At 46.8% G+C, this 27,712-nt stretch overlaps 1 protein-coding gene across 1 annotated transcript in view; it reads left to right on the top strand.

Annotated features, from left to right (window-relative positions):
* Positions 1 to 352: 352 nt before the first annotated feature.
* The window catches only part of LOC139229059 (mannan-binding lectin serine protease 2-like), a 74,101-nt gene continuing 46,741 nt past the window's right edge, over positions 353 to 27,712 (top strand). The window contains exons 1-3 of the mRNA XM_070860717.1: positions 353 to 531; positions 12,677 to 12,893; positions 22,325 to 22,502. Coding sequence (XP_070716818.1) covers positions 353 to 531; positions 12,677 to 12,893; positions 22,325 to 22,502 — 574 coding nt within the window. The remainder of the gene's footprint in view (positions 532 to 12,676; positions 12,894 to 22,324; positions 22,503 to 27,712) is intronic.

Genomic DNA, 27,712 nt, shown 5'->3' with positions numbered 1-27,712 from the left:
AATAGGTGCAGGAGTAGGCCATTCGGCCCTTCTAGACTGCACTGCCATTCAATGAGTTCATGGCTGAACATGCAACTTCAGTACCCCAGTCCTGCTTTCTCGCCATACCCCTTGATCCCCCTAGTAGTAAGGACTTCATCTAACTCCTTTTTGAATATATTTAGTGAATTGGCCTCAACAACTTTCTGTGGTAGAGAATTCCACAGGTTCACCACTCTCTGGGTGAAGAAGTTTCTCCTCATCTCGGTCCTAAATGGCTTACCCCTTATCCTTAGACTGTGACCCCTGGTTCTGGACTTCCCCAACATTGGAAACATTCTTCCTGCATCCAACCTGTCTAACGTTGGCGGAGATGCCAAGAGGTAACGCTGTGCCAGCTAACACCACCCCCGTGGTGACGCCATCCAGCGTGCAATGCCTCTTTGACGCGACATTTGCTTTGTACGGCTGCAGTAGCGACGGGTGGCCGTACAGCCAGGAAAAAGTGGTCGGTAAAGAGCGGACCTCAGGAGGAATCGCCCAGAAAGGAAGGTAAGTTTTTCCTTTTATTTATTTCTGCATGTTTTCATTAGTTTTAAGAGTGGGGAAGTGTGTGTGTTGGATCAGAAAACTTTTAATTCTTTTTTTTCCTTCCTGTTTTTTTTCCAGCATGGCGGCAGCCTCCCGACGGGAAATTCAGTCGGCCTCCTGAGCTCCCGCCCGAGGATGAGTGCGCAACGCCACTTTTTAGCGCTGCTCTCTCATCTTTGGGCGTCAAAACTGAATTTGGCAGCTGGAGCCTGCACCGAACGCCCGGCGGTAAAATCAGCACTCAGGCGGTTGACACCGCCCCAAAAACGGCGGGACCGAATTGCGACCCCAGAGTTTTAAGGGGAAGCTGGATAAACACACGAGGGAGAAAGGAATTGAAGGATATGCCGATAGGGTGAGATGAAGTAAGGTGAGAGAAGCCTCGTGAGGAGCATAAGCACCAGCATAGATCAGTTGGGCCGAATGTGCTGTACATTCGATGTAAAACTGGACCAATACCTGCATTAAACAAGCTCCACCTTCTCAGTGGAGTGAGCGTCCAAAGGATACAGAACTGATATTTTCCACGGTGACCTACCCCTGACATGGTGGCCTGGATTTCTTTTTGCTACAGGTGGAGTTCAGACCTGAATGGCAGGCGGCAGGTTTCAGACGGTTGGTGTTTGCACAGTAAGCCCTCACTGCAAAAACTCAAGGGGATAACCGGTGTAGGCATGTACATAGAGTACTTGCACCTGGCTGCACCTCCGGCCCCAGGATTGGGTTTCGGACATTGCTGCATTAGCAGTCACGTGAATGGACCTCCCTCCCCCTTTAAAGAAAAATCTAGCAGGAGCAATTTTAAACTGACTCACCCATCGGGAACCTCAAGTGTTCAGGTGGAACGCTGGGTTACACCCCACCCAATATTACCGGCGGAGCGCAAAACCAAGGTTGTACCCGATCCCGTCAGTTCCCCGACAGGCGGGTTAGTTTAGAGTTACCCCCCACTCTAGAATAACATGTTTCGGAGAGAGCAGGTTATTCAATCCTGAATAGAATGTTAAAAGCAGACAGGACGTCGTGCTGCTCAGTAACTGGGTTGGGGGCCAAGTAGCCGATAAAGACATGCCTGGATTGGAACTGGACTGCCTGATTTGTGGGTGGTTAGACTGGAATTTGTTTCAAAAAGTAAACCAGAAAGTTTTTTAAAAAATACCACCCTTTATTTCCAATTATTCCTGCGTCCCATGACGTGGAGACATTATTATGGTTTTCAATGGATTGTCACGGCAGCTAACCTCAGAACGACTCTGTTTGCTGGACTTGGCAAAAGGTGCTGCCTCAGTACTGCACTGGCGAGTCGGCCTACGTTATGTGTTGGAGGAGGGGGAGAAGTCTGCTGTTGCTAAACAACAACAAAAACTTCATTTATACAGCAACTTTACGACAGTAAAATGTCCCAAGGGACTTCACAGGAGCATTATAAAACAAAATTTGACACAAACCACATAAAGAGATAGTAAAGTTAACGTTTCGGGTCGATGACCTTTCGTCGGAACTGGAGAAAGTTCGGAAAGTACACATTCTTAACAGGCACTGAAAAGGGAGGGGAAGAAAGAACAAAAGGAATGGTCTGTGACAGGTTGGAAGACAGGAGAGATTAGAGAAACAAAAGGGATGATGGCCCAAATTCAAATGGTAATGCCAGGAGTTAGAAAACCATTCGTCACTCTCCAGTTCTGATGAAGGGTCATCAACCTGAAACGTTAACTCTGCTTCTCTCCACAGATGCTGCCTGACCTGCTGAGATTTCCAGCATTTTCTGTTTTTATTCCAAATTCCAGCCTTCACAGTATTTTGCTTTTGTAAGGAGATATTAGGGCAGGTGACCAAAAGCTTGGTCAAAAGAGGTAGGTTTTAAAGAGCACCTTAAAGGAGGAAAGAGAGGTAGAGAGGGGGAGAGATTAAGGAAGGGAATTCCAGAGCTTGGGGCCTTGGCAGCTGAAGGCATGATCAACAATGGTGGAGCCTATTGAAATCAGGGATGTGCAAGAGGCCAGGATTAGAGGAGTGCAGATATCTCAGAGTGTTATGGGGCTGGAGGAGATTACAGGAATAGGGAGGGACGAGACCATGGAGGGATTTGAAGACAAGGATGAGAATTTTTAAATTGAGGCGTTGTTTAGCCAGGAGCCAATGTAGGTCAGCGAACACAAGGGTGATGGCTGAACAGGACTTGGTGTGAGTTAGGACATGGGCAACAGAGTTTTAGATGACCTTAAGTTTACGTAGGATAGAATGTGGGAGGCCAGCCTGGAGTACATTTAATAGTCAAGTCTAGAGGTAACAAAGGCATGGATGAGGGCTTCAGCAATGGAATCGGGCGATGTTGCGGAGGTGGAAATAGGCAGTAATGGTGATAGGGCCGATATGTGGCCGGAAACTCATCTCAGGATCTAATATGACACCAACGTTGCGAACAGTCTAGTTCAGTGTCAGACAGTTGCCAGGGCGAGGGATAGAGTCGCTGGCTAGGGAATGGAATAGCCAACTCAGACTGTGGCTGCGGAACCTCTGTAGTCAGTTCAGACGTTACCCTTGGGCCTCAGCACCAGCAGGCTGCAATCTCCCACTTAACTTTATTTGGCAGCTCATCTCCTTTCAGCGCCGGGGAATCTAATGGTCTAATGCTGCCTCTCATTAAGACTTCATTAGAATTTCGGACAAGCACCTGTGACACAGCGAAGTTCAGAGACAGTCGAATAGGCGACTTCTTTCAAAAGCAATCATCTTGTAATCAGGCTGTCCACTAGCTGCTTATATCAAAGAGAGAAAGACAGGTTGGGAATATTCATGCTGAGTCCCTGCGCCAAGCTGAATCTGAGCCCAGTGCACCTTATTATCTCAATTATGGGCTATATTTCTAACTGGGGCAGTTCTCATACAAACTCAGAATGCACTCGGACTAAGTTGCTCCGTGTGCTTTTTAATGCCGGTATGAAACTATTTAAAATAGCTTCAACTGTTAAATAAACACGCTGAGCAAATTAGTGCAAGCACTGAAGAGTTCATATTGGAACAGTGACAGTTCAAAGTGTATCCCGTGGTGTTTGATATCAAGTTGTTAGCAGATCAAACATGATCGACTTGTGCTGGTTAGACGATGAAATGGAGAATGGAAACATGAAGGAACCAACGAGGCAAACTCCCACAAACAGCAATGGGATAATGACCAGATAATCTGTTTTAGTGTTGTTGGTTGAGGGATAAATATTGGCCAGCACAGCGGGGCGAGCTCTACTCCTGCTCCTATTTCTTATGTTCTTATGTTCTTTGAATCGTGCGGTGGGATCTTTTATGTCCACTTGAGAGGGCAGACAGGGCTCGGTTTAACATCTCATCTGAAAGGCGATGTGCTGAATTTTCAACTTTTGATGTTTTGGGGGCGGTAATGACGGTGGGGCAGGAAAGTTAGCGGCCGGGAATAGTTTGCGCCTCAGTAGGTAAGTTTGGGCAGCTGGGCTCTGAGTCAGGGGGCGCAGCGCTAAGGGAGGCATTGTACATCTCTCCCGAGCTAAAGAGCCAGGCCGGGAGTGCTCCGAGAGACGCCTGGGGTGGGGTGGGTGGGGGGCCAATACCTAAAACAAATACCACAAAAACATTCCCAAAACATTTCCCATGCCGCCGCAACACAAATCAGAAGAAAAATTAAAAGAAAAACCAATCACACTTACCTCAGGAGTCCATTGCTCACCTCTTCGCCGACAGGATGGTAGGACCGCCCTGATTTCCCAGGCGGTGCGGGGCGTACGGGTCGGGCAACAGTCCAAACTCGCGCCGGCGTCACAACCAGGGGCGTTGCACACCGGGCACAGCTCTTGCGGGCGGTGCTGCTCCGCGCCGCCACCAAACCGGACCCAAGGATCGCCGCGGGGCGCTGGAGGCTGACCGCCCGGCCAGAACACCTCACCACCGCCATTGCCGCCGCTCCGGGCGAAAAACGGAGCGGAGAAGGCCCGAAAATCCAGCCCCACATCTCTGACAGTGCAGCACTGCCTTATATTCCACTGGAGTGTCAGCCTGGATTATGCCTTCAAGTCTGTGGAGTGGGACGGGAGCCCCTGACCATCTGACTTAAAGGTGTGAGTGCTATAAACTGAGTCAGAAAAAGATCAGAGGTAAAAGCAGAACACTCCAGAAGGACACAGCAGTTCCATCTGAAAAATGAAGACAGGTTAAAGCTTTAGGTGTGGACCTTGCGTCGGCATTTTTAAGTGAAGCTCCCTCCACTTTGTGCCTCAGAGGAACATAGCCACCTGCAGCTTCTGGCTTGCTCCTGTTATGTATGTATGTATGTAGGCCTTACCCAAATGTAAGACTTGCCACCAGGGGGCACACCTGTGGGAGACCTAAGGGTCACCTGTGCACCCTGGGGCAAGCAGGTATAAAAGGTGATTCACCACGCTGCTTCCTCACTCTGGAGTCTGAATAAAGAGACCATGGTCACAACAGTTTGAGCTTGCAATATAGTCCTGTGAATTTATTCTGAACATAACAGTTCCCAATTGCCAGAGGGAAGATGGTGCCTCTGGATACATTCCCCAGTACTAATCAGGAGTGGTGATAGGAAAATTAGAGGTTCTGAAGTTACTGCTAAGCTTTTATACCGTGCTGAGAGTGTGTGATTGGTGCTGGCTCCCAATGCACAGGCCTTGTGCAATCAGGACCTAAACCTGCAGCGATTCGCTAAGGCCGGTGGCCGGATAAACTCGGAATTCAGTCGGGAAGTCATGAATGGAACTCTGGACAAAGTCTTCCGCAGTAAACACAAACCAAAATGGCACAGCTTTTGTGAAGCAATCTTTGTCAATCCATTTTCTTCAAGAGCCAGGAGAGCCAGTGGTCTTTGACATATGAAAAATGATGGATAGGAAAAGACCTGAGACGTCTTGCACATCATAATACCGAAACTACTCACCCCACCCAGAGCCATGTAATCTCTTGGGGGAAGCAAAAAACAAAGAAATACTCAGGCCAATTAAGGAAATAAATCTGGAAAATTTCTCTCCAGCCCCCTTCAGCAATCAAAACTAGTCCAGGAGATCATTCTGGCTCTGAATAATGTCTTACAGCACCGAGCTCCTGTACAAGGTGAAATCCTCCCAGCAAGAAACAGGTCCAACTCTCACTTGAAGGAATTCAGTGAATCAGCATTCATCGCAAGAGCCAGCAGCCTGTTCTAGAGACCCACTATTCTCTCCTCACACCCTGTTGCGGACTTAGCTTGAGACTTCTGGTCCTCCCTAACCTATTTAGTTGAAACAATTTGTCTACACAAACACAATCTAATTCCTTCATCATTGCATAAATCTCAATCAAATCACACCTAAGTTGACGCTTCTCAAAAGCTTCTCTGTGAGTCTATCTGGGCACTGAGATGCTTTAGACATCATGCACAAAAATAAGGAATACTGAGAGAGGCCATCTAGTTCATTCTTCCATGGAAACCCTTCTTCCCCATCACAGTACCACACTGCCTCTGAAATGATTGGAATGTTTTTGCCTCACACTCTACTCAGAAGACCATTTCTGATATTAGTTACTGTTTGCCTGAAGAGTGTGTGAACTGCTGTGTAAAAAGAAGAATTTTACAAGGACCCATTAAGGAGACGGATACACTTCCGGTGTCCCTGACGACTACGTGTGTGGGAAGTGTATCTGCCTCCAGCTCCTGACAGTCCGCGTTGCGGAATTGGAGCTGAGGGTGGATTCACTCTGGAGCATCCACGATGCTGAGAATGACGTGAGTAGCACATGTAGCGAGTTGGTCTTACCGCAGGTGAAAGGTCCACAGCCAGATAGGGAATGGAAGACCAGCAGGAAGAGCAGTGCAAGGAAGGTAGTGCAGGGGTCCCCTGCGGTCATTCCCCTGCAAAACAGATACATCGCTTTGAGTACTGTTGAGGGGAATGACTCATCAGGGGAGGGCAGCAGCAGCCAAGTTCATGGCACTGTGGCTGCCTCTGCTGCACAGGAGGGCAGGAAAAAGAGTGGGAGAGCGATAGTGATAGGGGATTCAATTGTAAGGGGAATAGATAGGCGTTTCTGCGGCCGCAACCGAGTCACCAGGATGGTATGTTGCCTCCCTGGTGCAAGGGTCAAGGATGTCTCAGAGCGGGTGCAGGACATTCTGCAAAGGGAGGGTAACCAGCCAGTTGTCGTGGTGCACATTGGTACCAACGATATAGGTAAAAAAAGGGATGAGGTCCTACGAGACGAATTTAAGGAGCTAGGAGCTAAATTAAAAAGTAGGACCTCAAAAGTAGTTATCTCAGGATTGCTACCAGTGCCATGTGCTAGTCAGAGTAGGAATCGCAGGATAGCGATGAATATGTGGCTTGAGCAGTGGTGCAGCAGGGAGGGATTCAAATTCCTGGGGCATTGGAACCGGTTCTGGGGGAGGTGGGACCAGTACAAACCGGACAGCCTGCACCTAGGCAGGACCGGAACCAATGTCCTAGGGGGAGTGTTTGCTAGTGCTGTTGGGGAGGAGTTAAACTAATATGGCAGGGGGATGGGAACCAATGCAGGCAGACAGAGGGAAACAAAATGGAGACAGAAGTAAAAGACAGAAAGGAGATGAGTAAAAGTGGAGGGCAGAGAAACACAAAGCAAAATTCTAAAGGGTCAAAGTGTAATAAAAAGGCAAGCCTGAAAGCTCGGTGCCTCAATGCGAGGAGTATTCGGAACCCAGGAGAGGGCTCTGAGCTAGTTAGAGTGGGTGAGAGCTCAGATGAACAGGACCCCAAGAAAGAATGCAAAAGGCAGGAGGCAACAGAGCAGAGTAGCACAAGGGTAAGTGTAAACCACAAGGTGATAGGAAGGGACAATATGTATGAATATAAAGGGGCTGCAGGAGAGGGGTCAAAACTAAAAGTCATGCTTTAAAAACTAGTATTAAAACACTCTACCTAAACGTACGCAGCATTCAAAATAAAGTAAATGAGTTGACGGCACAAATCATTACAAATGGTTATGATTTGGTGGCCATTACAGAAACGTGGTTGCAGGGTGGCCAAGACTGGGAATTAAACATACAGGGGTATCTGACAATTCGGAAAGATAGACAAGAAGGGAAAGGAGGTGGGGTAGCTCTGTTAATAAAGGATGATATCAGGGCAGTTGTGAGAGATGATATTGGCTCTAATGAACAAAATGTTGAATCATTGTGGGTGGAGATGAGAGATAGTAAGGGGAAAAAGTCACTGGTGGGCGTAGTTTATAGGCCCCCAAATAATAACTTCACGGTGGGGCGGGCAATAATCAAGGGAATAATGGAGGCATGTGAAAAAGGAACGGCAGCAATCATGGGGGATTTTAACCGACATATCGATTGGTCAAATCAAATCGCACGGGGTAGCCTTGAGGAGGAATTCATAGAATGCATACGGGATTGTTTCTTAGAACAGTATGTTACAGAACCTACAAGGGAGCAATCTATCTTAGATCTGGTCCTGTGTAATGAGACAGGAATAATAAACGATCTCCTTGTAAAAGATCCTCTCGGAACGAGTGATCACAGTATGGTTGAATTTGTAATACAGATTGAGGGTGAGGAAGTAGTGTCTCAAACGAGCGTACTATGCTTAAACAAAGGGGACTACAGTGGGATGAGGGCAGAGTTGGCTAAAGTAGACTGGGATCACAGACTAAATGGTGGCACAATTGAGGAACAGTGGAGGACTTTTAAGGAGCTCTTTCATAGTGGTCAACAAAAATATATTCCAGTGAAAAAGAAGGGCGGTAAGAGAAGGGATAACCAGCCGTGGATAACCAAGGAAACAAAGGAGAGTATCAAATTAAAAACCAATGCGTATAAGGTGGCCAAGGTTAGTGGGAAACTAGAAGATTGGGAAAATTTTAAACGACAGCAAAGAATGACTAAAAAAGCAATAAAGAAAGGAAAGATAAATTACGAAAGTAAACTTGCGCAAAACATAAAAACAGATAGTAAAAGCTTTTACCGATATATAAAACGGAAAAGAGTGACTAAAGTAAATGTTGGTCCCTTAGAAGTTGAGAAGGGGGAGTTAATAATGGGAAATGTGGAAATGGCTGAGACCTTAAACAATTATTTTGCTTCCGTCTTCACAGTGGAAGACATAAAAACCATGCCAAAAATTGCTGGTCACGGGAATGTGGGAAGGGAGGACCTTGAGACAATCACTATCACTAGGGGGTAGTGCTGAACAGGCTAATGGGACTCAAGGTAGACAAGTCCCCTGGTCCTGATGAAATGCATCCCAGGGTATTAAAAGAGATGGCGGAAGTTATAGCAGATGTATTCGTTATAATCTACCAAAATTCTCTGGACTCTGGGGAGGTACCAGCGGATTGGAGAGCAGCTAATGTAACGCCTCTGTTTAAAAAATGGGGCAGACAAAAGGCAGGTAACTATAGGCCGGTTAGTTTAACATCTGTAGTGGGGAAAATACTTGAAGCTATCATTAAGGAAGAAATAGCGGGACATCTAGATAGGAATAGTGCAATCAAGCAGACGCAACATGGATTCATGAAGGGGAAATCATGTTTAACTAATTTATTGGAATTCTTTGAGGATAGAGGTGTACCGATGGATGTGGTGTATTTAGATTTCCAAAAGGCATTCGATAAGGTGCCACACAAAAGGTTACTGCAGAAGATAAAGGTACGCGGAGTCAGAGGAAATGTATTAGCATGGATCGAGAATTGGCTGGCGAACAGAAAGCAGAGAGTCGGGATAAATGAGTCCTTTTCGGGTTGGAAATCGGTGGTTAGTGGTGTGCCACAGGGATCGGTGCTGGGACCACAACTGTTTACAATATGCATAGATGACCTGGAAGAGGGGACAGAGTGTAGTGTAACAAAATTTGCAGATGACACAAAGATTAGTGGGAAAGCAAGTTGTGTAGAGGACACAGAGAGGCTGCAAAGAGACTAAGATAGGTTAAGCGAATGGGCTAAGGTTTGGCAGATGGAATACAATGTCGGAAAATGTGAGGTCATCCACCTTGGGAAATAAAACAGTAAAAGGGAATATTATTTGAATGGGGAGAAATTACAACATGCTGTGGTGCAGAGGGACCTGGGGGTCCTTGTGCATGAATCCCAAAATGTTAGTTTGCAGGTGCAGCAGGTAATCAGGAAGGCGAATGGAATGTTGGCCTTCATTGCGAGAGGGATGGAGTACAAAAGCAGGGAGGTCTTGCTGCAACTGTACAAGGTATTGGTGAGGCCGCACCTGGAGTACTGCATGCAGTTTTGGTCACCTTACTTAAGGAAGGATATACTAGCTTTGGAGAGGATACAGAGACGATTCACTAGGCTGATTCCGGAGATGAGGGGGTTACCTTATGATGATAGATTGAGTAGACTGGGTCTTTACTTGTTGGAGTTCAGAAGGATGTGGGGTGATCTTATAGAAACATTTAAAATAATGAAAGGGATAAACAAGATAGAGGCAGAGAGATTGTTTCCACTGGTAGGGGAGACTAGAACTCGGGGGCACAGCCTCAAAATACAGGGGAGCCAATTTAAAATTGAGTTGAGAAGGAATTTCTTCTCCCAGAGGGTTGTGAATCTGTGGAATTCTCTGCCCAAGGAAGCAGTTGAGGCTAGCTCATTGAATGTATTCAAGTCACAGATAGATAGATTTTTAATCAATAAGGGAATTAAGGGTTATGGGGAGTGGGCGGGTAAGTGGAGCTGAGTCCATGGCCAGATCAGCCATGATCTTGTTGAATGGCGGAGCAGGCTCGAGGGGCTAGATGGCCTACTCCTGTTCCTAATTCTTATGTTCTTATGTTCTAAACTAGTGCACTAGTAGAGGAAATTAATCCTCCAGGAAGGCAGTGGAAGAGAAAAGGGAAGTGTTAAAGGGGAATTCTATAGGAACCTATATTACAACAGGCAGAGGTAAAGGTTAAAACAAAATGGGGGGCCGATGAAAAACAGGAAAGAAGGGGGTTTTCACAAGGAAATATAGAAAGACTGCAAGGACTGATTGAAGGATTTAAAGGGGCAGTGTCTTCAATGAAAGTGTTTGACAAATCTATTATTTGGGAGAGAGAATCAGAATAGCTGTGTGCATTTTTTTGTTACATTATGCATAAGGTGTACCATGTTGCATTTTAACATGAATTATGTAATTGTGCTTATAAACAATTGAGAGGAGGCTTACTGAGGACAAGAAGGCAGTGCCCCTTTAAGGAGGCCCACTGCTGTGTTTACAGGGGAGGTGATAGTGGGGTTCAGTAACCTCAGGTACAGCAGCAAAAGGTTAATCGGACAGTAAACAATTTCACCACTTTTGTTAATGTGCACACATCACAGGGACTCACGGAAACCGGGGGTCTAGCAATGATGAGGAGAAAAATGCAGAAATCTCTGACAGTGGGGTAAGTGAAGCAGAGGCAACATTAACAGGGCAAGAGTGGTCAGTAAAACTGCACATCAACGGACAGGGTCTGAGCTGGAAGGAATTGCAGGCTTAAAATAAAACGTTGATTTTAAATCTCGTGCAAAAATCAATCTGTAAACGGATTTTTTTCTCTCTCTCTCTCGTTACAACACTAAACTAATTGTATTTACTGGGAACTGTCCGGTAGCACGAGTTAGAAAATTGGAATTTCACCTTGCTGGCCTGGTTTGAGTCGAACCCAGATGGATGGTGTTAAGTCTGCAATTACCATCGACTAACCCCATGAGGCCTTGTACTGTGGGTAAGAGCTGTGTGACTTCAGCCCAGTTAATGTGAATGTAAAGTGAGGGGAAGCATGGCTGACTGCTTTTTATATTCCCCTGCACACCTGGGCAAGTAATCCCTGGGTCCTCCAACAGCAGCGCCCTCAGGTGGTACATCGTACATAGTTACATAGTTAATACAAAGAGTTTGCATACATGACAGATGGGACAGGGGAATGACCCGGGGGGGGGGGGGGGGTGGGGGGGGGATTACTAATTTGATAGCTCTTTCACAGAGTTGGCACGAGCACAATGGATGAAATGGCCTTTGTTCTGTGCTGTATAGTTCTCTGCAGTAGTTGGTATTCCTCTTAGATTTGGGTAAGGAACGTTAATGAAGCAGAGGGAGCTTTACATTAGACCATTAAAGCTTGGTGCTGGCACTGGATGCCAAAACTGGAAAAGTACTTCATTCCCAGTCTTCAATCTAATGAACAACAGAAACAACAACTTGCATTTATATAGCGCCTTTAATGTAGTAATACAACAACATCAACTTGTATTTATATAGTGCCTTTAATGTAGTGAAATGTCCCAAGGTGCGTCACAGGAGTTTTATGCGATAAAAATTTGACACCGAGCCGCATAAGTAGAAATTAGCGCAGGTGACCAAAAGCTTGGTTAAAGAGGTAGGTTTTAAGGAGCGTCTTGAAAGAGGAAAGAGAGGTAGAGCTGTAGAGAGGTTTAGGGAGGGAGTTCCAGGCAGCTGAGGCCACGGCCACCGATGATTGAGCGATTACAATCAGGGATGCTCAGAAGGGCAGAATTAGAGGACGCAGACATCCCGGGGGGTTGCGGGGCTGGAGGAGATTACAAATATAGGGTGGGGCAAGGCCATGGAGGGAATCGGAAATAAAGATGAGAATTTTGAAATCGAGGCGCTGCTTAACCGGAAGCCAGTGTAGGTCAGCGAGCACAGGGCTGATGGGTGAGCGGGACTTGGTGCAAGTTAGGACACGGGCAGCCGAGTTTTGAATCGTTCCAAGGCACTTCAGAGGAGTATTATTAGACAAAATTTGACACCGAGCCACATCAGGCGATATTCAGACTGTGACCAAAAGCTGGGTCACAGAGGTAGGTTTTAAGGAGCGTCTTAAGGGAGGAGAGCAAGGTGGCGAGATTTAGAGAGGGAATTCCAGAGTTTAGGGCCCAGGCAGCTGAAGGCACGGCCACAAGTGGTGAGAAAAAGAAAACCGGGGATGTGTAAGAGGCCAGAATTGGAGGAGCGCAGAGCTCTTGGAGGGTTGTAGGGCTGGAGGTGGTTACAGAGATAACGAGAGGTGAGGGCAAACATTTATCAAAGCTAGTTTCTCCCATTCCAATTGCTACCGCCTATCAAAGCTAAGTGGCACACTCAGTTATGTTCATTCTTTCTTCCCAGGCTACTCCTGTGGGTCTTGGCCCTGCTTCCAGCAGCTTTTGGCTTTCAGTTGAATGACATGTTTGGGGAATTCCAATCTCCTGGTTTTCCAGCAGCATATGGAGACAATATCTACCAGACCTGGAACATCTGTGTTCCCAGTGGATTTGCGATAAAACTGTATTTCTCACATTTCAGCCTTGAACCATCCTACCGCTGTGACTATGACTACATTAAGGTATCACTACTTTAGTTGAATAAAATGAATTTACTCCAAATAACAAACAAAATATTGGGCCAACCAAATTAAACACGGATCATTCACGTCTGGCGGATGATAGGACAAAAGTCTTGTCCACCTGCCGATTGTGAAGGTTCTGTGAAATATCTCGGAGCAGCTTCAATCCAGTTCCCAATGGGCATGGGCTTATAGCACAAAACGGCCCTAAGGACTTTGTGTTAAATTGGCAGTCTCACTCAGAGAGGTGACAAAATGACCATTGGGGAAATGGGAAGTATCGCATTGGCAAAATAGGAACTCTGTCCTAAAGTTGGATTCAGGGGTGATTTTTAATGTAAGAACATAAGAAATAGGAGCAGGAGTAGGCCATTTAGCCCCTCGAACCTGCTCCACCATTTAATAAGATCATGGCTGATCCGATCATGGACTCAGCTCCACTTCCCTGCCCGCTCCCCATAACCCTTTATTCCCTTATCGCTCAAAAATCTGTCTATCTCCGCCTTAAATATATTCAATGACCCAGCCTCCACAGCTCTCTGGGACAGAGAATTCCACAGATTTACAACCTTCTGAGAGAAGAAATTTCTCCTCATCTCAGTTTTAAATGAGCAGCCCCTTATTCTAAGACTATGTCCCCTTGTTTTAGTTTCCCCTATGAGTGGAAATATCCTCTCTGCATCCACCTTGTCGAGCCCCCTCATTATCTTATAAGTTTCAATAAGATCACCTCTCATTCTTCTGAACTCCAATGTTTATAGGCCCACCCTACTCAACCTATCCTCATAAGTCAACTCCCTCATCTCCGGAATCAACCTAGTGAACCTTCTCTGAACAGCCTCTAATGCAAATATATCCTTCCTTAAATACGGAGACCAAAACTGTACGCAGAATTGAGAGCGAGTTTCGGGTGGGCGGGGTAGAGGGAGTGGGGTGACGGTCGGGTGAGTGTCAAACACGCCCAACATCATCAGTTTGAAGCCCAGGCAATTTTAACTCCCCGGGACTCATTTGCATTCCACCGGCCAGCTGCCTGCCCAAAACAGGCAGGAAGAGTCAGCTGGCCAGGTCAAAATAGCGGGGCCTGGAGGCCACCTGCTGAGGCCAAGGTAGTTCAGAAAGGGGCAAAATCTGGGCTGCTTTGTGGATGGGCATGGGGGTGAGCTCGGGCCAGCAGAGGCCAGACTCTCCTTGTGGGACCCGATGCAGCACGCTTGCTCCTCCTGGTCCCACTAAGGAAAGTCTTTGACTTACTTTTGAGGGCCTTCTCTTCTTCCCCTCACAACATAGGCTTGGATATATTTATAATAAAACTTTATTGTCTGATTATTCAGCTTTCGATGAGGGGGTCCCTCTGCACCAGGCCTTTGAAATGCCACTGGCGTCCTAATGACATCCTCGGACCCTGATTTGCATGTATTAATGAGGCACTTGCCTAAGTCAGGAGGGCAGCTCTTTAGCCTAAAGAAAGGGGCCAGTTATGATGGCGACAGGCAGGAATCGAGCGGAAAGGGAATGGTAAATCTTTGCACAACTATTTTAATTGCGTATTGGACAGAGTGGGTTTAATTTCCCCCCAGTGGGGCAGGATAGAAGAAACTTTATTTTGGATGTACCAAACCTGGGAGTGCTGAATTTTGCTAGGTGGTTGGGATAGTAAGTGTTCCATTCATCAGCGCTGGCACTCCTCAACTTCTGTATTCAAAAAAGCTAAATATTATTTTAACAATGATCTATATATAGTGCGTTCTATAAAGACAGACAGCTACAAATCCTCTGCCTGTCTGAATGTAAATCCAGTCACTGTCCTTCCTCCACAATATGTTTCTTCAAATATCGGTATAGTGGAATATCTTTTTACATTTGGTCACCAAATAACAAGATCCAGCATTTCCAGGCTGAGCTGAGCAGAAGCCCAACGGTGTATCTCAGACCCAGCTAGAGGAGAGTGTCCCTCCCCATGGTGACGTTTTCCATTTGCCTCACCAAGTATCCTTTAGTTCTCACTAAAACAAAAGCCAATTACTGCGGAGGCTGGAAATCCAAAATAAAAACACAAAATGTTGGAAATACTCAGCAGGTCACACTAGCATCTGTGGAGAGAGAAACAGAGTTAACAGGGGGCATTTTTAACCCTACTCGCTCAGCTGAAACCTGGCAGGTGGGCAGTTAAAATCGCCCTGGGCTCTTACCTGTCTGAAAGCCACCATGCGATTTTAACCTGCTCTCCTGAGCAGGCAGCAAAGACGGGCGCCCGGAGCCAACGGGGTCCTTCTCTACGTGTTGCGGCTCGATGACATCAATGAGACCTGGCTATAATTTTAACTCAGGCCTGAGCGGGGAATCCGCCTGGAGTTAAAATCAGGTCCTGTTTCAGGTCGATGTGCTTTCTGAGCTATCAATTTGGTGCAAACATTTTCATCGACTGTCAGTAATTTGGGGTTGTGCATTAGGGTGCAGTAGGAACAGGCTGAGACTGTAAACTCATTCCACTAAAGGCTCTTACAGCCAGCAGAGAGTGGAGAGTTATCCGGTCAGTCTGGGCTGGATTTCTAACCTAGATACCAGTGGCGAAAATGAAATGTTCTTAATATGTCCTTACTATACAGTATAAATGCACACGAGGCCCATACTTGAGAGAGGGTCACTCTGTGACCAGTAACCTTTATTAGCCAGCACTGAAGTGATGAAGGTGGGTGGAGTTTCCCCTTTTATACCTGAAAGTCCAGGTTAGGAGTGTCTCCCACAAGTTCACCACCTAGTGGCCAATGTTCTCACGGTGTACAACTTAGCTTAGTTTATACATGGGTTACAATGACAGTTGAATACATGACATCACCTCCTCCCAAAGTCTTATTGGGATCACAGGTTAAGTCTCTCTGGTGGTTTACGCTCCCTTGTAGAGCGCCTGAGTTGGGGCTCCGGTTGTTGGGCGCTGGCCTGAGTGTCTGCTGTTTGCAGTGCCTCAGGCCTGTCCGGACTGCCCACAGTGACTGGGCTCTCCTCCACTTGGTTCGACTGTTCGGTCACCTGTGGTGGAGTAAACTCTACATCGTGTTCTTCCTCTGCTTCGTCTATGGGGTTGCTGAACCTCCTTTTTGTTTGATCCACGTGTTTGCGGCAGATTTGTCCATTGGTAAGTTTAACTACCAGAATCCTATTCCCCTCTTTGGCAAACACAGTGCCTGTGAGCCATTTGGGCCCTGCAGCGTAGTTGAGGACAAAGACAGGGTCATTGACATCAATACATCGCGCCCTCGCATTCCTGTCATGGTAGTCACATTGTGACTGGCGCCTGCTCTCAACAATTTCTTTCATGATGGGGTGTATAAGGGATAACCTGGTTTTGAGCGTCCTTTTCATTAGCAGCTCTGCTGGTGGAACCCCTGTGAGCGAGTGTGGTCAGGATCTATTGGCCAACAGGAGGCGTGATAAGCGGCTTTGTAGGGAACCCCCTTGGATTCTGAGCATCCCCTGTTTGATTATCTGCACTGCTTGTTCCGCCAGGCCGTTTGAGGCCGACTTGAACGGTGCCGTTCTGACATGGTTGATACCATTTCCTGCCATGAAGTCCTGGAATTCAATGCTTGTAAAGCACGGGCCATTGTCGCTGACCAAGACGTCCGGTAGACCATGGGCAGCGAACATTACCCTTAGACTTTCTACCGTGGCAGAGGATGTGCTTGAATTAAGAATGTCACACTCGATCCATTTGGAGTAGGCGTCTACTACAACCAAAAACATTTTTCCCATGAAAGGACCTGCGTAGTCCACATGGATGCGTGACCATGGCTTGGCGGGCCAGGACCAGGGGCTAAGGGGGGGCTTCCCTGGGCGCATTGCCCAGCTGGGCACACGTGTTGCACCTGCAAACACAAAGTTCCAGGTCTGCATCTATCCCTGGCCACCAAACGTGTGACCTGGCAATTGTCTTCATCATGACAATGTCCGGGTGCTCATTGTGGAGTTCTCTGATGAACACCTCTCTGCCCACCTGGGGCATGACTACTCGGTTACCCCATAGTAGACAATCGGCCTGAATCGAGAGTTCATCCTTGCACCTGTGAAATGGTTTAAATTCCTCAGGGCATGCCCCGTACGTGGTTGCCCAGTCCCCATTCAGGATACATTTCTTGACTAAAGACAGTAGCGGGTCTCTATTTGTCCAGACTTTGATCTGACAGGCTGTCACGGGTGAGCCTTCGCTTTCGAAAGCTTCAACAGCCATGACCATCTCAGCAGCATGCTCGGTTGCCCCCTCGGTGGTGGCTACTGGGAGCCTGCTGAGTGCATCGGCACAGTTTTCAGTGCCCGGTCTGTGCCGAATTGTATAGTCATAGGCGGCTAACGTGAGTGCTCACCTCTATATGCGGGGCGATGCATTTGCATTTATGGCCTTGTTGTCGGCCAAAAGGGACGTTAGGGGTTTGTGATCTGTCTCCAGCTCAAATTTCCTGCCAAACAGGTACTGGTGCATTTTTTTTACTTCATATACACATGCAAGCGCTTCCTTTTCTACCATCCCGTAGCCCCTTTCTGCCTGGGACAGACTTCTGAAGGCATAAGCTACCGGCTGTAACTGATCCTTGGCATTAACATGCTGCGACACACACCCGACCCCATAGGACGACGCATTGCACGTTAAAACAAGTTTCTTACATGGGTCATATTGCGTTACCAGATTGTTGGAGCATAACAAATTGCGTGCTCTATCAAAAGCCCTTTCCTGGCTGTCCCCCCAGACCCAATCGCGACCTTTGCATAGGAGCACGTGTAGCGGCTCTAACAGCGTGCTCAATTTGGGAAGAAAGTTACCAAAATAGTTCAGGAGCCCCAGGAACGAACGCAGCTCCGTCGTGTTACGGGGTTTGGGTGCTCTCTGGATCGCTTCCGTTTTGGACGCAGTAGGTCTGATCCTGTCTGCTGCTACCCTCATCCCCAGGAATTCTACCTCTGGAGCTAGGAAGACACACTTCGCCTTTTTCAGTCGCAGCCCTACCCGGTCCAGTCTGTGTAGCACCTCCTCCATGTTGTGGAGGTGTTCTTCAGTATCGCAACCCATGATGAGGAGGTCGTCTTGAAAAACCACCATCCTTGGAATTGACTTGAGGAGGCTTTCCATATTTCGTTGAAAGATCGCAGCGGCCGAGCGAATCCCGAATGGACATCTGTTGTACTCAAACAACCCCTTGTGTGTCGTGATGGTGGTCAGCTTCTTCGACTCACTTGCCAGCTCCTGGGTCATGTAAGCTGAGGTCAGGTCCAATTTTGAAAATAGTTTGCCACTGGATAGCGTCGCAAAGAGGTCCTCTGCTCTCGGTAGCGGGTACTGGTCTTGGAGTGACACCCGATTGATGGTGGCCTTGTAATCACCACATATCCTGACCGACTTTCCGCCTTGAGCACCGGCACAATCGGGCTCGCCCAGTCACTGAATTCGACTGGCGAGATGATACCTTCCCTCAGCAGGCGGTCCAATTCACCTTCTATCTTTTCCCTCATCACGTACGGCACTGCTCTGGCCTTGTGGTGTACTGGCCTGGCATCGTGGTTTATGTGAATCACTACTTTGGTCCCCATGAAAGTGCCAATGCCGGGTTGAAATAATGAGTCAAATTTGTCCAGAACCTGTGAGCATGATACTCGCTCCACAGAAGAAATTGCATTGACATCGCCCCATTTCCAGTTCATGACAGCAAGCCAACTTCTCCCCAGTAGTGCTGGATCGTCCCCTGGGACAAGCCAGCGTGGCAACTTGTTCTCCGAATCTTTGTGGGTCACGACTACCGTGGCGCTGCCTAGCACCAGAATGATCTCCTTTGCATATGTCCGTAGCTGTGCGTCAATCGGCAATAATTTTGGCCTCCTGGCCTTGGACGCCCACAATTTGTCGAATTGTTTGATGCTCATCAGGGACTGGCTGGCCCCTGTGTCTAGCTCCATTGATACTGGGATGCCATTGAGGAGCACTTTCATCATTATCGGTGGCGTCCTGGTGTATGAACTGTATATGTGCTCCATATGAACTCGCTGAACTTCAGCTTCCAGCGATTTCCCCCAGTGCTTATTTGGCCTCGTAAGGCTTACGTCGGGCCCGTCCTCCTCGTACATCAACCTGGCTGCAGGCTTCCTGCAAATATGCGCCAAGTGACCGCTGACGTTGCAGTTTCTGCAGGTATATTGCTGATACCTGCAAGCTCTGGCTGGGTGTTTGCCTCCACACCTCCAACATGAGCCATTGTTGGAAACAAAAGGTCCATTACCAGTTGATCGTCTTTGACTGTCTCTGTAATTGTCCTTAAGCGCACCATTAACAGGTGTTGATGGCCCCATTACTGGCCACATTGTCCCTTGTGATGGCATGAATCGCCGTTCAGCTAGCCATTGTCTTTGTTGAATTCCCCCTTTGGATTCGACTACATGCTCGGGCATGTCCGATTGCCCTTGCCTGCCTGGAGAACTGTGTGCCGCGTTAACAATGTTGACTCCCTGTCAATTTGCTGCATTTAAACCAAGATTTTTGTCAGACATCATTCTTGTCTCTTTCTCCCCTGAGATAAACGTCTGGGCCATTAAAGCCGCCGTTTCCAGGGTCAAGTCTTTGGTCTCAATCAGTTTCCTGAAAACCCCAGCGTGCCCGATGCCCTCAATAAAAAAGTCTTGCAGCATCTCCGCTCTGCATGTACCTGGGAACTTACATAGGCTCGCCAGTCGCCGGGATCTTTTACATCCACCTGGGAGGAGACGGGGCCTCGGTTTAATGTCTCATCTAAAAGACGGCACCTCCGACAGTGCAGCACTCCCTCAGCACTGCACTGGAGTGTCAGCCTAGATTTTTGTGCTGAAGTCTCTGGAGTGGGACTCGAAGCCACAACCTTTTCATAGAATCATAGAAATTTACAGCATGGAAGGAGGCCATTTCGGCCCATCGTGTCTGCGCCGGCTGACCAAGAGCTCTCCAAACTAATCCCACTTTCCAGCTCTCGGTCTGTAGCCCTGTAGGTTACGGCACTTTAAGTGCATGTCCAAGTCTTTTTTTAATGTGGTGAGGGTTTCTGCCTCTACCACCCTTTCAGGCAGTGAGTTCCAGACCCCCACCACCCTCTGGGTGAAGAAATTTCCCCTCATATCTCCTCTAAACCTCCTCCCAATTACTTTAAATCTATGTCCTCTGGCAGTTGACCTCTCTGCCAAGAGAAGCAGGTCCTTCCTATCCACTCTATCCAGGCCCCTCATAATTTTATACACCTCAATAAAGTCTCCCCTCAGCCTCCTCTGTTCCAAAGAAGTAAGACCCAACATCTCCAATCTTTCCTCATAGCCAAAATTCTTCAGTCCAGGCAACATTCTTGTAACTCTCCTCTGCACACTTTCCGGTGCAATCACATCTTTCCTGTAATGTGGTGACCAGAACTGCACACAGTACTCCAGCTGCGACATAACCAGTGTTTTGTACAGTTCAAGCATAACCTCCTTGCTCTTGTATTCCATGCCTCGACTAATAAAGGCAAGTATTCCATATGCCTTCTTAACCACCTTATCTACCTGGCCTGCTACCTTCAGGGATCTGTGCACCTGCACTCCAATGTCCCTTTGTTCCTCTACACTTTTCAGTGTCGTACCGTTTAATGTGTATTCCCTTGCCTTGTTAGACCTCCCCAAATGCATTACCTCACACTTATCCAGATTGAATTCCATTTGCCACTGTTCTGCCCACCTGACCAGTACATTGATATGTTTCTGCAGTCCGAGGCTTTCTTCTTCATTATCAACCATATGGCCTATTTTAGTGTCATGCGCAAACTTCTTAATCATACCCCCAACATTCAAGTCCAAGTCATTGATATATACCACAAAAAGCAAGGGACCCAGCACTGAGCCCTGCGGAACTCCACTGGAAACAGCCTTCCGGTCATAAAAACACCCATCAACCATTACCCTTTGCTTCCTGCCTCTGAGCCACTTTTGGATCCAACTTGCCACTTTGCCCTGGATCCCATGAGCTTTTACTTTTGTGACCAGTCTGCCATGTGGGACCCTATCAAAAGCCTTGCTAAAATCTTCTCACTCAGAGCTGAGAGTGCTACCCACTGAGCCACCGCTGACTTTGGGGGCAGGCGGGAGAAGAACTTTCCAGAAACCAGCCTGGAACAACATTGGTGTAAGAATTAATCTGGTCTGTGTAGTAACGTCAGAACTCCATTTATGAAGAATTCCTCTGTAGTAATTGCGAACAAAATTTTAAAAACATTGTAAAAAAAAATGTTTATGATTTAACTAGAAATAGAAAGGAAATCTCCAAATAGATTTCTGATACTGTATCACTATACAGGGCACTATAGAGGATACAGAGGAGATTTACGAGGATGTTGCCTGGACTGGAGAATTTTAGCTATGAGGAAAGATTGGATAGGCTGGGGTTGTTTTCTTTGGAACAGAGGAGGCTGAGGGGAGATCTTATTGAGGTGTATAAAATGATGAGGGGGCCTAGATAGAGTGGATAGGAAGGAGCTATTTCCCCTAGCAGAGGGGTCAACAACCAGAGGGCATAGATTTAAAGTAATTAGTAAAAGGATTTGAGGGGAAATTATTTCACCCAGAGGCTGGGGGGGGTCTGGAACTCACTGCCTGAAAGGGTGGTAGAGGCAGAAACCCTCACCACATTTAAAAAGTACTTGGATGTGTAATTGAAGTGCCGTAACCTACAGGGCTGCGGACTAAGAGCTGGAAAGTGGGATTCGGCTGGATAGCTCTTTGTCGGCCGGCATGGACGCGATGGGCTGAAATGGCCTTCTCCCGTGCTGTAAATTTCTATGATTCTATGATCTCCCCCCTGTTACTGTCGAGGGCGAGGTGCACTGAAGTCGTACTTCCACGTGGTTGTAAATTAAATAACTCCCAGCAGCAGATGCAGTGATCCAACTGGTGACGTAGATTGTTTCATGTCAACCTCGAAAGTGCTTACATTACACCAGAATGATTGAAGGCTGCAGTGCTGGCAATCAGGAGCTGCTTATTCCACCAAACAGGTCCAGAATGAAAGCTGACATCCCATTAAGCTGCTCGGTGGAGAGTATCGAGCAGAGAATAGAATATTGGCCAACCTCAGTGTAAAAATACACATAAATTATAAAAGTATAAAAGACAAAATGAGCCAGGAAAGGAATGCATTGAAATTGTGCTGTCAAATGTTAGTGAGTAAAAAGTGTTCACATGTTTGAATAAAATTTCTCTGTTCAATATTTAAAATGGGTTCGTAACTTTGTTAAAATAGTGGATAGAGGTATTTGATAATGTGCATTTTGTAAGCACAGTGCGATTTTAATCCTGAAACCAACAAGGAAAATAAAGATAGGCTTAAGATAACAGGTGAGAGAAAAAGGAGGTTAATCAAAAAAGAATGTCAAACATTTGCTTTGAATTATGCTCAGATCCTGATGGAGGATGAAGTCCTGGCCCAGCTCTGTAGTGAGAGCAGCACAGATACAGAAGAGGCTCCGGGTGACAAAGAGTTCTATTCCATAGGGAACAACATGACAGTGATATTCAGAACTGATTACTCAAATGAGAAGAATTTCACTGGATTTGCTGCACATTTTGCAGCTGTAGGTAAGGTTCTACTTTACACCTGAATCTATATGCAAGTGGGGGTCATCGTTTCAGAGTTGGGAAGAGCTGGTATGGAACAGACGACAGAAAATATCACCCTCCAACCTTGCCAAGCCCTGCTGGCTATCTGTACCCGAATGGATTGATTATAAGATCCTTGTCCTTTTTTTCAAATCCCTCCATGACCTTGCCTCAACCCAGCTCCATGAGTGCATCAACCATAAGTCCATGAATACACCTTCCACTGCTTTGGCACTGGTATATTTCTTTGTCCCCACTCCCTCTGCTCTACCATCAGTGACCATTCCTTCAGACACTGCTCTGCCTCTGGAACTCCCTTTCAAAATCGCTCCACCTGCGACCTCCCGTTCTACTTTCAAAAGGTTCCTTAAAACCCTAATTTTTGACCATTCTATTGGCATCCCATAACACCATTACCACCTCCATTTTCTCTCTTTGCTTGGTGTCCACTATAATGTATTTGCTTCATGGGTTCTTTGCTTAAGAATTTATAGTAACACATTGCTATTAAGAACTAGTTGATTTATAAACAAAGGTTTAACAATCACATTACCAGTTCATCCACTAGGCTCACAACTGCATACCTCATCGTGGATGACCTAGACCCAACTGACTGGGGTTTTATTGAGTCTTGTGGACATCACATGGGTGGCTAAGCCACTCACAATGCAACAGCTCAACAACTCCTTTTGGCTGTAAAACAATAAATCAATTAAATCAAGTGCCCCCTGATTAAAGGGTGGGGCGGGGGGAGGAACACTCCAAACAGTCTTCAAGTGCCCTTTTTTGTTTTTTGGGGTTTTTTGGGTGCTTTTTTGTGTGTTTTTTTGGGAGGGCACTAACCAACAGCTCTGCAACTCTTTTGGTTGTAAACAAATAAACAATTAGTTCAAGTGCCCCCTGAATAAAGGGGGGGGGGGGCAACAGCTCTACAAACCTGTGAGCATACTCACAGGTGCATACTTTACATCCACCTTCCTATAAATTGCTCTAGGATGTCGTACTAAGTCCCGCTCACCCATCAGCCCTGTGCTCACTGACCTGCATTGGCATCCGGTCTGGCAAAGGCTCAAATTAAAAATTTTCATCTTTGTGTTCAAATCCCTCCATTCCCTCCCTATCTCTGTAACCTCCTTCAGCCCTACAACACTCCGAGATCTCTGCGTTCCTCCAATTCAGGCCTCTGGTGCATCCCCGATTTCTATCACCCCACGATTGCCGGCTGTGCCTTCAGCTGCCTAGCCTCTAATTCCCTCCTTAAACCTCTCCGCTTCTCTACCTCTCTCTCCTCCTTTAAGATACTGCTTAAAATCTACCGCTTCGACCAAGCTTTTGGTCACCTGTCCTAATATCTTTATATGTGGCTCCATGTCAAATTTTGTTTGATAACACTCCTGTGACGTGCCTTGGGATGTTTTACTATATTAAATGAGCTATATAAATGCAAGTTGTTGCTCCCTACGTGAAGAGCACTATTAAATTGTAAGTTGGTGTTGAAGTAGTTCTTTACACGGAGCATGATGAACTACTGGAGCAGGTTGTTAAGAAGGGTGATTGATGCTAGGACATTGCACTCACTTAAGGCACAGCTAGATGCTGTAATGGGAAGGTAATAGGTTTGGTATTCAGGAAAAATGGCACAACATGGGAAGGAACATAGCAACAGGGAGATCTGTATCTTAACTCCACCTACCTGCTATAGGTCAGTAACCCTTAATACCCTTGCCTAACAAGATTCTGTCAATCTCAGTTTTCAATTTTTTAATTGACCTCCAGCCTCAGCAGCTTTTTGGGGGAGAGTTCCACATTCCGACTACCTTTTGTGTGAAGACGTTTTTCTGATATCAGAATGGCCTAGCTTTAATTTTAAGGTTATGCCCTCTTGTTCTGGACTCTCCCTCCAGAGGGAATAATTTCTCTCTATCTATCCTATCATTGATCAACCCTTAATCTTTTATACTCAAGGGAATACAAGCCTAGTTAAAACAATCTGTCCTTATAATTTAAGCTTTTAGGCAATGACCCAAGGCCAATATATCCTTCCTGAGGCATGGTGCCCAGAACTGAACACAGTACCAGAGCTCTGTACAGCTGTAACGTGAATTCCACACCCTTGTATTTCAGCCCCTTTGAAATAAAGGCTAAACTTCCATTAACTTTTTTTATTTTTTTTGTATCTGTCCTCTAGCGTGCAGTAATTTCGGTACGTGGACCCTTAAATCTCTCTGCTCCTCCATAGTTCTTAGCTTCTCGCCATTTAGAACATTTCCCACATTAAACTCCATCTGCCACAGTTTTGCCCACTCACCTAATCTATCAATGGCCCTTTGCAACTTTCTGCTCCCATCTATACTATTTGCTGTGCCATCTAACTTTCTACTGTCTCTCTATTCCTTCATCCAAATCATTTATAAATATAATGAAAAGCTGAGACCCCAGTGCAGATCCCGAATGGACACCATTAATCACATCCTGCCAAATTGAGTACATACAAATTATCACTTTGCTCTGTCTCCTACCTCCTGACCAATTTGCTATCCAAGCCAATAGATTGCCTCTAATTCCATGCACTCTCACTTTTGTTAACAGTCTCTTTTGTGGAACTCTGTTGAATGCCTTCTGGATGTCCATATAAATAACATCCACAGACACTCCCATAGGCAAATAGGAACAGGAGCAGGCCATTTAGCCCCTCGAGCCTATTCTACCATTCAATGACATCATGGCTGATCTGCGACCTAACTCCATAAACCCCTTTGTTCCATATCCCTTAATATCATCAATCTCAGATTTAAAATTAACAATTGATTTAGCACCAACTGCCATTTGTGGAAGAGAGTTCCACCCTTTGGCTGGAATCTTACCAGCCCTGGGAGTGCGAGTTTGGAGGTGGGCCCGCTGTCAAAATGGCTGTGATTGACAGCTAATGAGAGGCGCAAACACCTCGAATTTCTCCCCTTATATCTCTCCCAGTCCATGGGATCTCTACTGTTCTTTATCTTCGTATAACCCCTTTCTTTTAAGCTTATACTCTCTCTCAGTTCCCTTGCTAACCTAGGATATTTAATTCCACACGTAGAGCTCTTGCCCTTTATGGGTATGTACAGGTCTTATATTCCACCAAATACTTATTTGAACATCTCCCATTGTTCATCCATAGTTTTATCCATTAATAGTTCTGCCTAGTCAATTGTGCTCAACTCCTGCCTTATTCCTCCAAATTTTCCTTATCTAAATTTAAAACCTTTGTTCGTGACTTACCGATCTCCCTCTCAAATCTAAGGTGAATTCTATCTTATTCTGGTCACTGTTAGTTAGGTGTCCCCTTACCATTAGATTATTGACTAAATCCGACTAAATCTAAGTGGCCAGGAAATCGGTCATAATGGGGGCGGAGGTGCGATGCTAAGTGCTGTTGAGGTGCGTGTAAAGTCCTGTCCCCTCAGTACAGATTCACACGAGGCATGTAGTGAAGTCAAGGTCACTCTGGACCTGCACCTTTATTTCACAGCTCTGCAGATAGCTCATGTATGCGCCTGTGAAAGGGTTTTAATTCCCCGGGGCAGGCATCACGAGCCTCTGCCCAGTCACCGGTTAGGACACATCTTTTTACTAAGGATAATGTGGGTCACTGGCCGTCCAGGCTCTGATTTGGCGAGCTGTCATGGGCGAACCTGTGGACTCAAAGGCATTGATTGCCATGACTATCTCACAGTCCTGTTCGTCAGACCCTTCCGTGGTCGCCAGGGGTAGCCTGCTGAGCGCGTCGGCACAGTTGTCTGTGCCTGGTCTGTGCCTTATGGTATAGTCGTAGGACGCCAGCATGAATTCGCGCCGAGACGTTGCCGTTTATTGCCTTGCTCTCGGATAGGAGGGACGTGAGGGGCTTGTGGTCGGTTTCTAACGCGAACTTGGCCCCAAAAAGGTATTGGTGCATCTTTTTGACACTATACATGCACGCGAGCGCCTCCTTCTCTACCATTCCGTACCCACGCTCCGCCCGCAAAAGTGACCTGGAGGCATAAGCTATGGGTTGTAATTTGTCCGCACTATTGACATGTTGCAAAACGCACCCGACCCCATACGCGGACGCATCGCATGTGAGAACTAGCTTTTTACTTGGATCAAAGAAAGTCAAAACACTGTTGGAACACAGAAGGTTGCGTGCCTTATTGAAGGCGCGTTCCTGGGCGTCCCCCCAAAACCAATCACACCCCTTCCTGAGTAGCACGTGGAGAGGCTCCAGCAGCGTGCTTAAGTTCTGCATAAAGTTCTCAAAGTAATTGAGTAGCCCGAGAAAGGCGCGCAGTTCTGAGACATTCCGGGGCCTGGGTGGCAGGCAAATTGCTTCTGTTTTGGACTCTGTTGGGCGGATTCCATCAGCGGCAATCCTTCTGCCCAAAAATTCAACCTCGGGTGCGAGAAACAGGCACTTGGATTTCTTGACTCGTAGGCCTACCCGATCCAACCGCTTTAGTACTTCCTCCAAATTACGGAGATGGGAGTCGGTGTCCCTGCCCGTGATAAGTATGTCGTCTTGAAATACAACTGTCCCCGGGATGGACTTGAGCAGACTCTCCATGTTGCACTGGAATATGGCAGCTGCCGACCTGATGCCGAATGGGCATCGATTGTACATGAAAAGGCCTCGATGTGTGTTGATGGTGGTGAGTAGCTTGGATTCCTCAGTCAATTCTTGCGTCATATGTGAGGTCTAGTTTTGAGAAAAGTTTACCTCCAGCCAATGTGGCAAATAAGTCCTCTGCTCTGGGCAGCGGGTACTGGTCCTGTAGGGAGACTCTGTTTATGATAGATTTGTAGTCCCCACAGATTCGTACGGATCCATCAGGCTTCATGACTGGGACGATGGGACTTGCCCAGTCGCTAAATTCCACGGGTGATATAATGCCTTCCCGCAGAAGCCTGTCTAGTTCGTGTTCAATCTTTTCCCTCATCACATAGGGTACAGCTCTGGTCTTGTGATAGACCGGTCTAGCATCCTGTGTGATATAGATTTTGACTTTAGCCCCTTTGAAAGTGCCCACACCTGGCTGAAAGAGATGTTCAAATTGCTTTATAACTGTTGAGCAGGAGGTCCATTCCTCTAATGACATGGCATGGACATCATCCCATTTCCAGTTTAGTTTTGCCAGCCAGCTTCTCCCCAGCAGTGCTGGGGGGTCTCCGGG

Source organism: Pristiophorus japonicus, chromosome 18 (assembly GCF_044704955.1).
Source record: "Pristiophorus japonicus isolate sPriJap1 chromosome 18, sPriJap1.hap1, whole genome shotgun sequence".
Lineage (NCBI taxonomy): Eukaryota > Metazoa > Chordata > Chondrichthyes > Pristiophoridae > Pristiophorus > Pristiophorus japonicus.
This window is presented reverse-complemented; position numbering and strand designations above follow the sequence as displayed.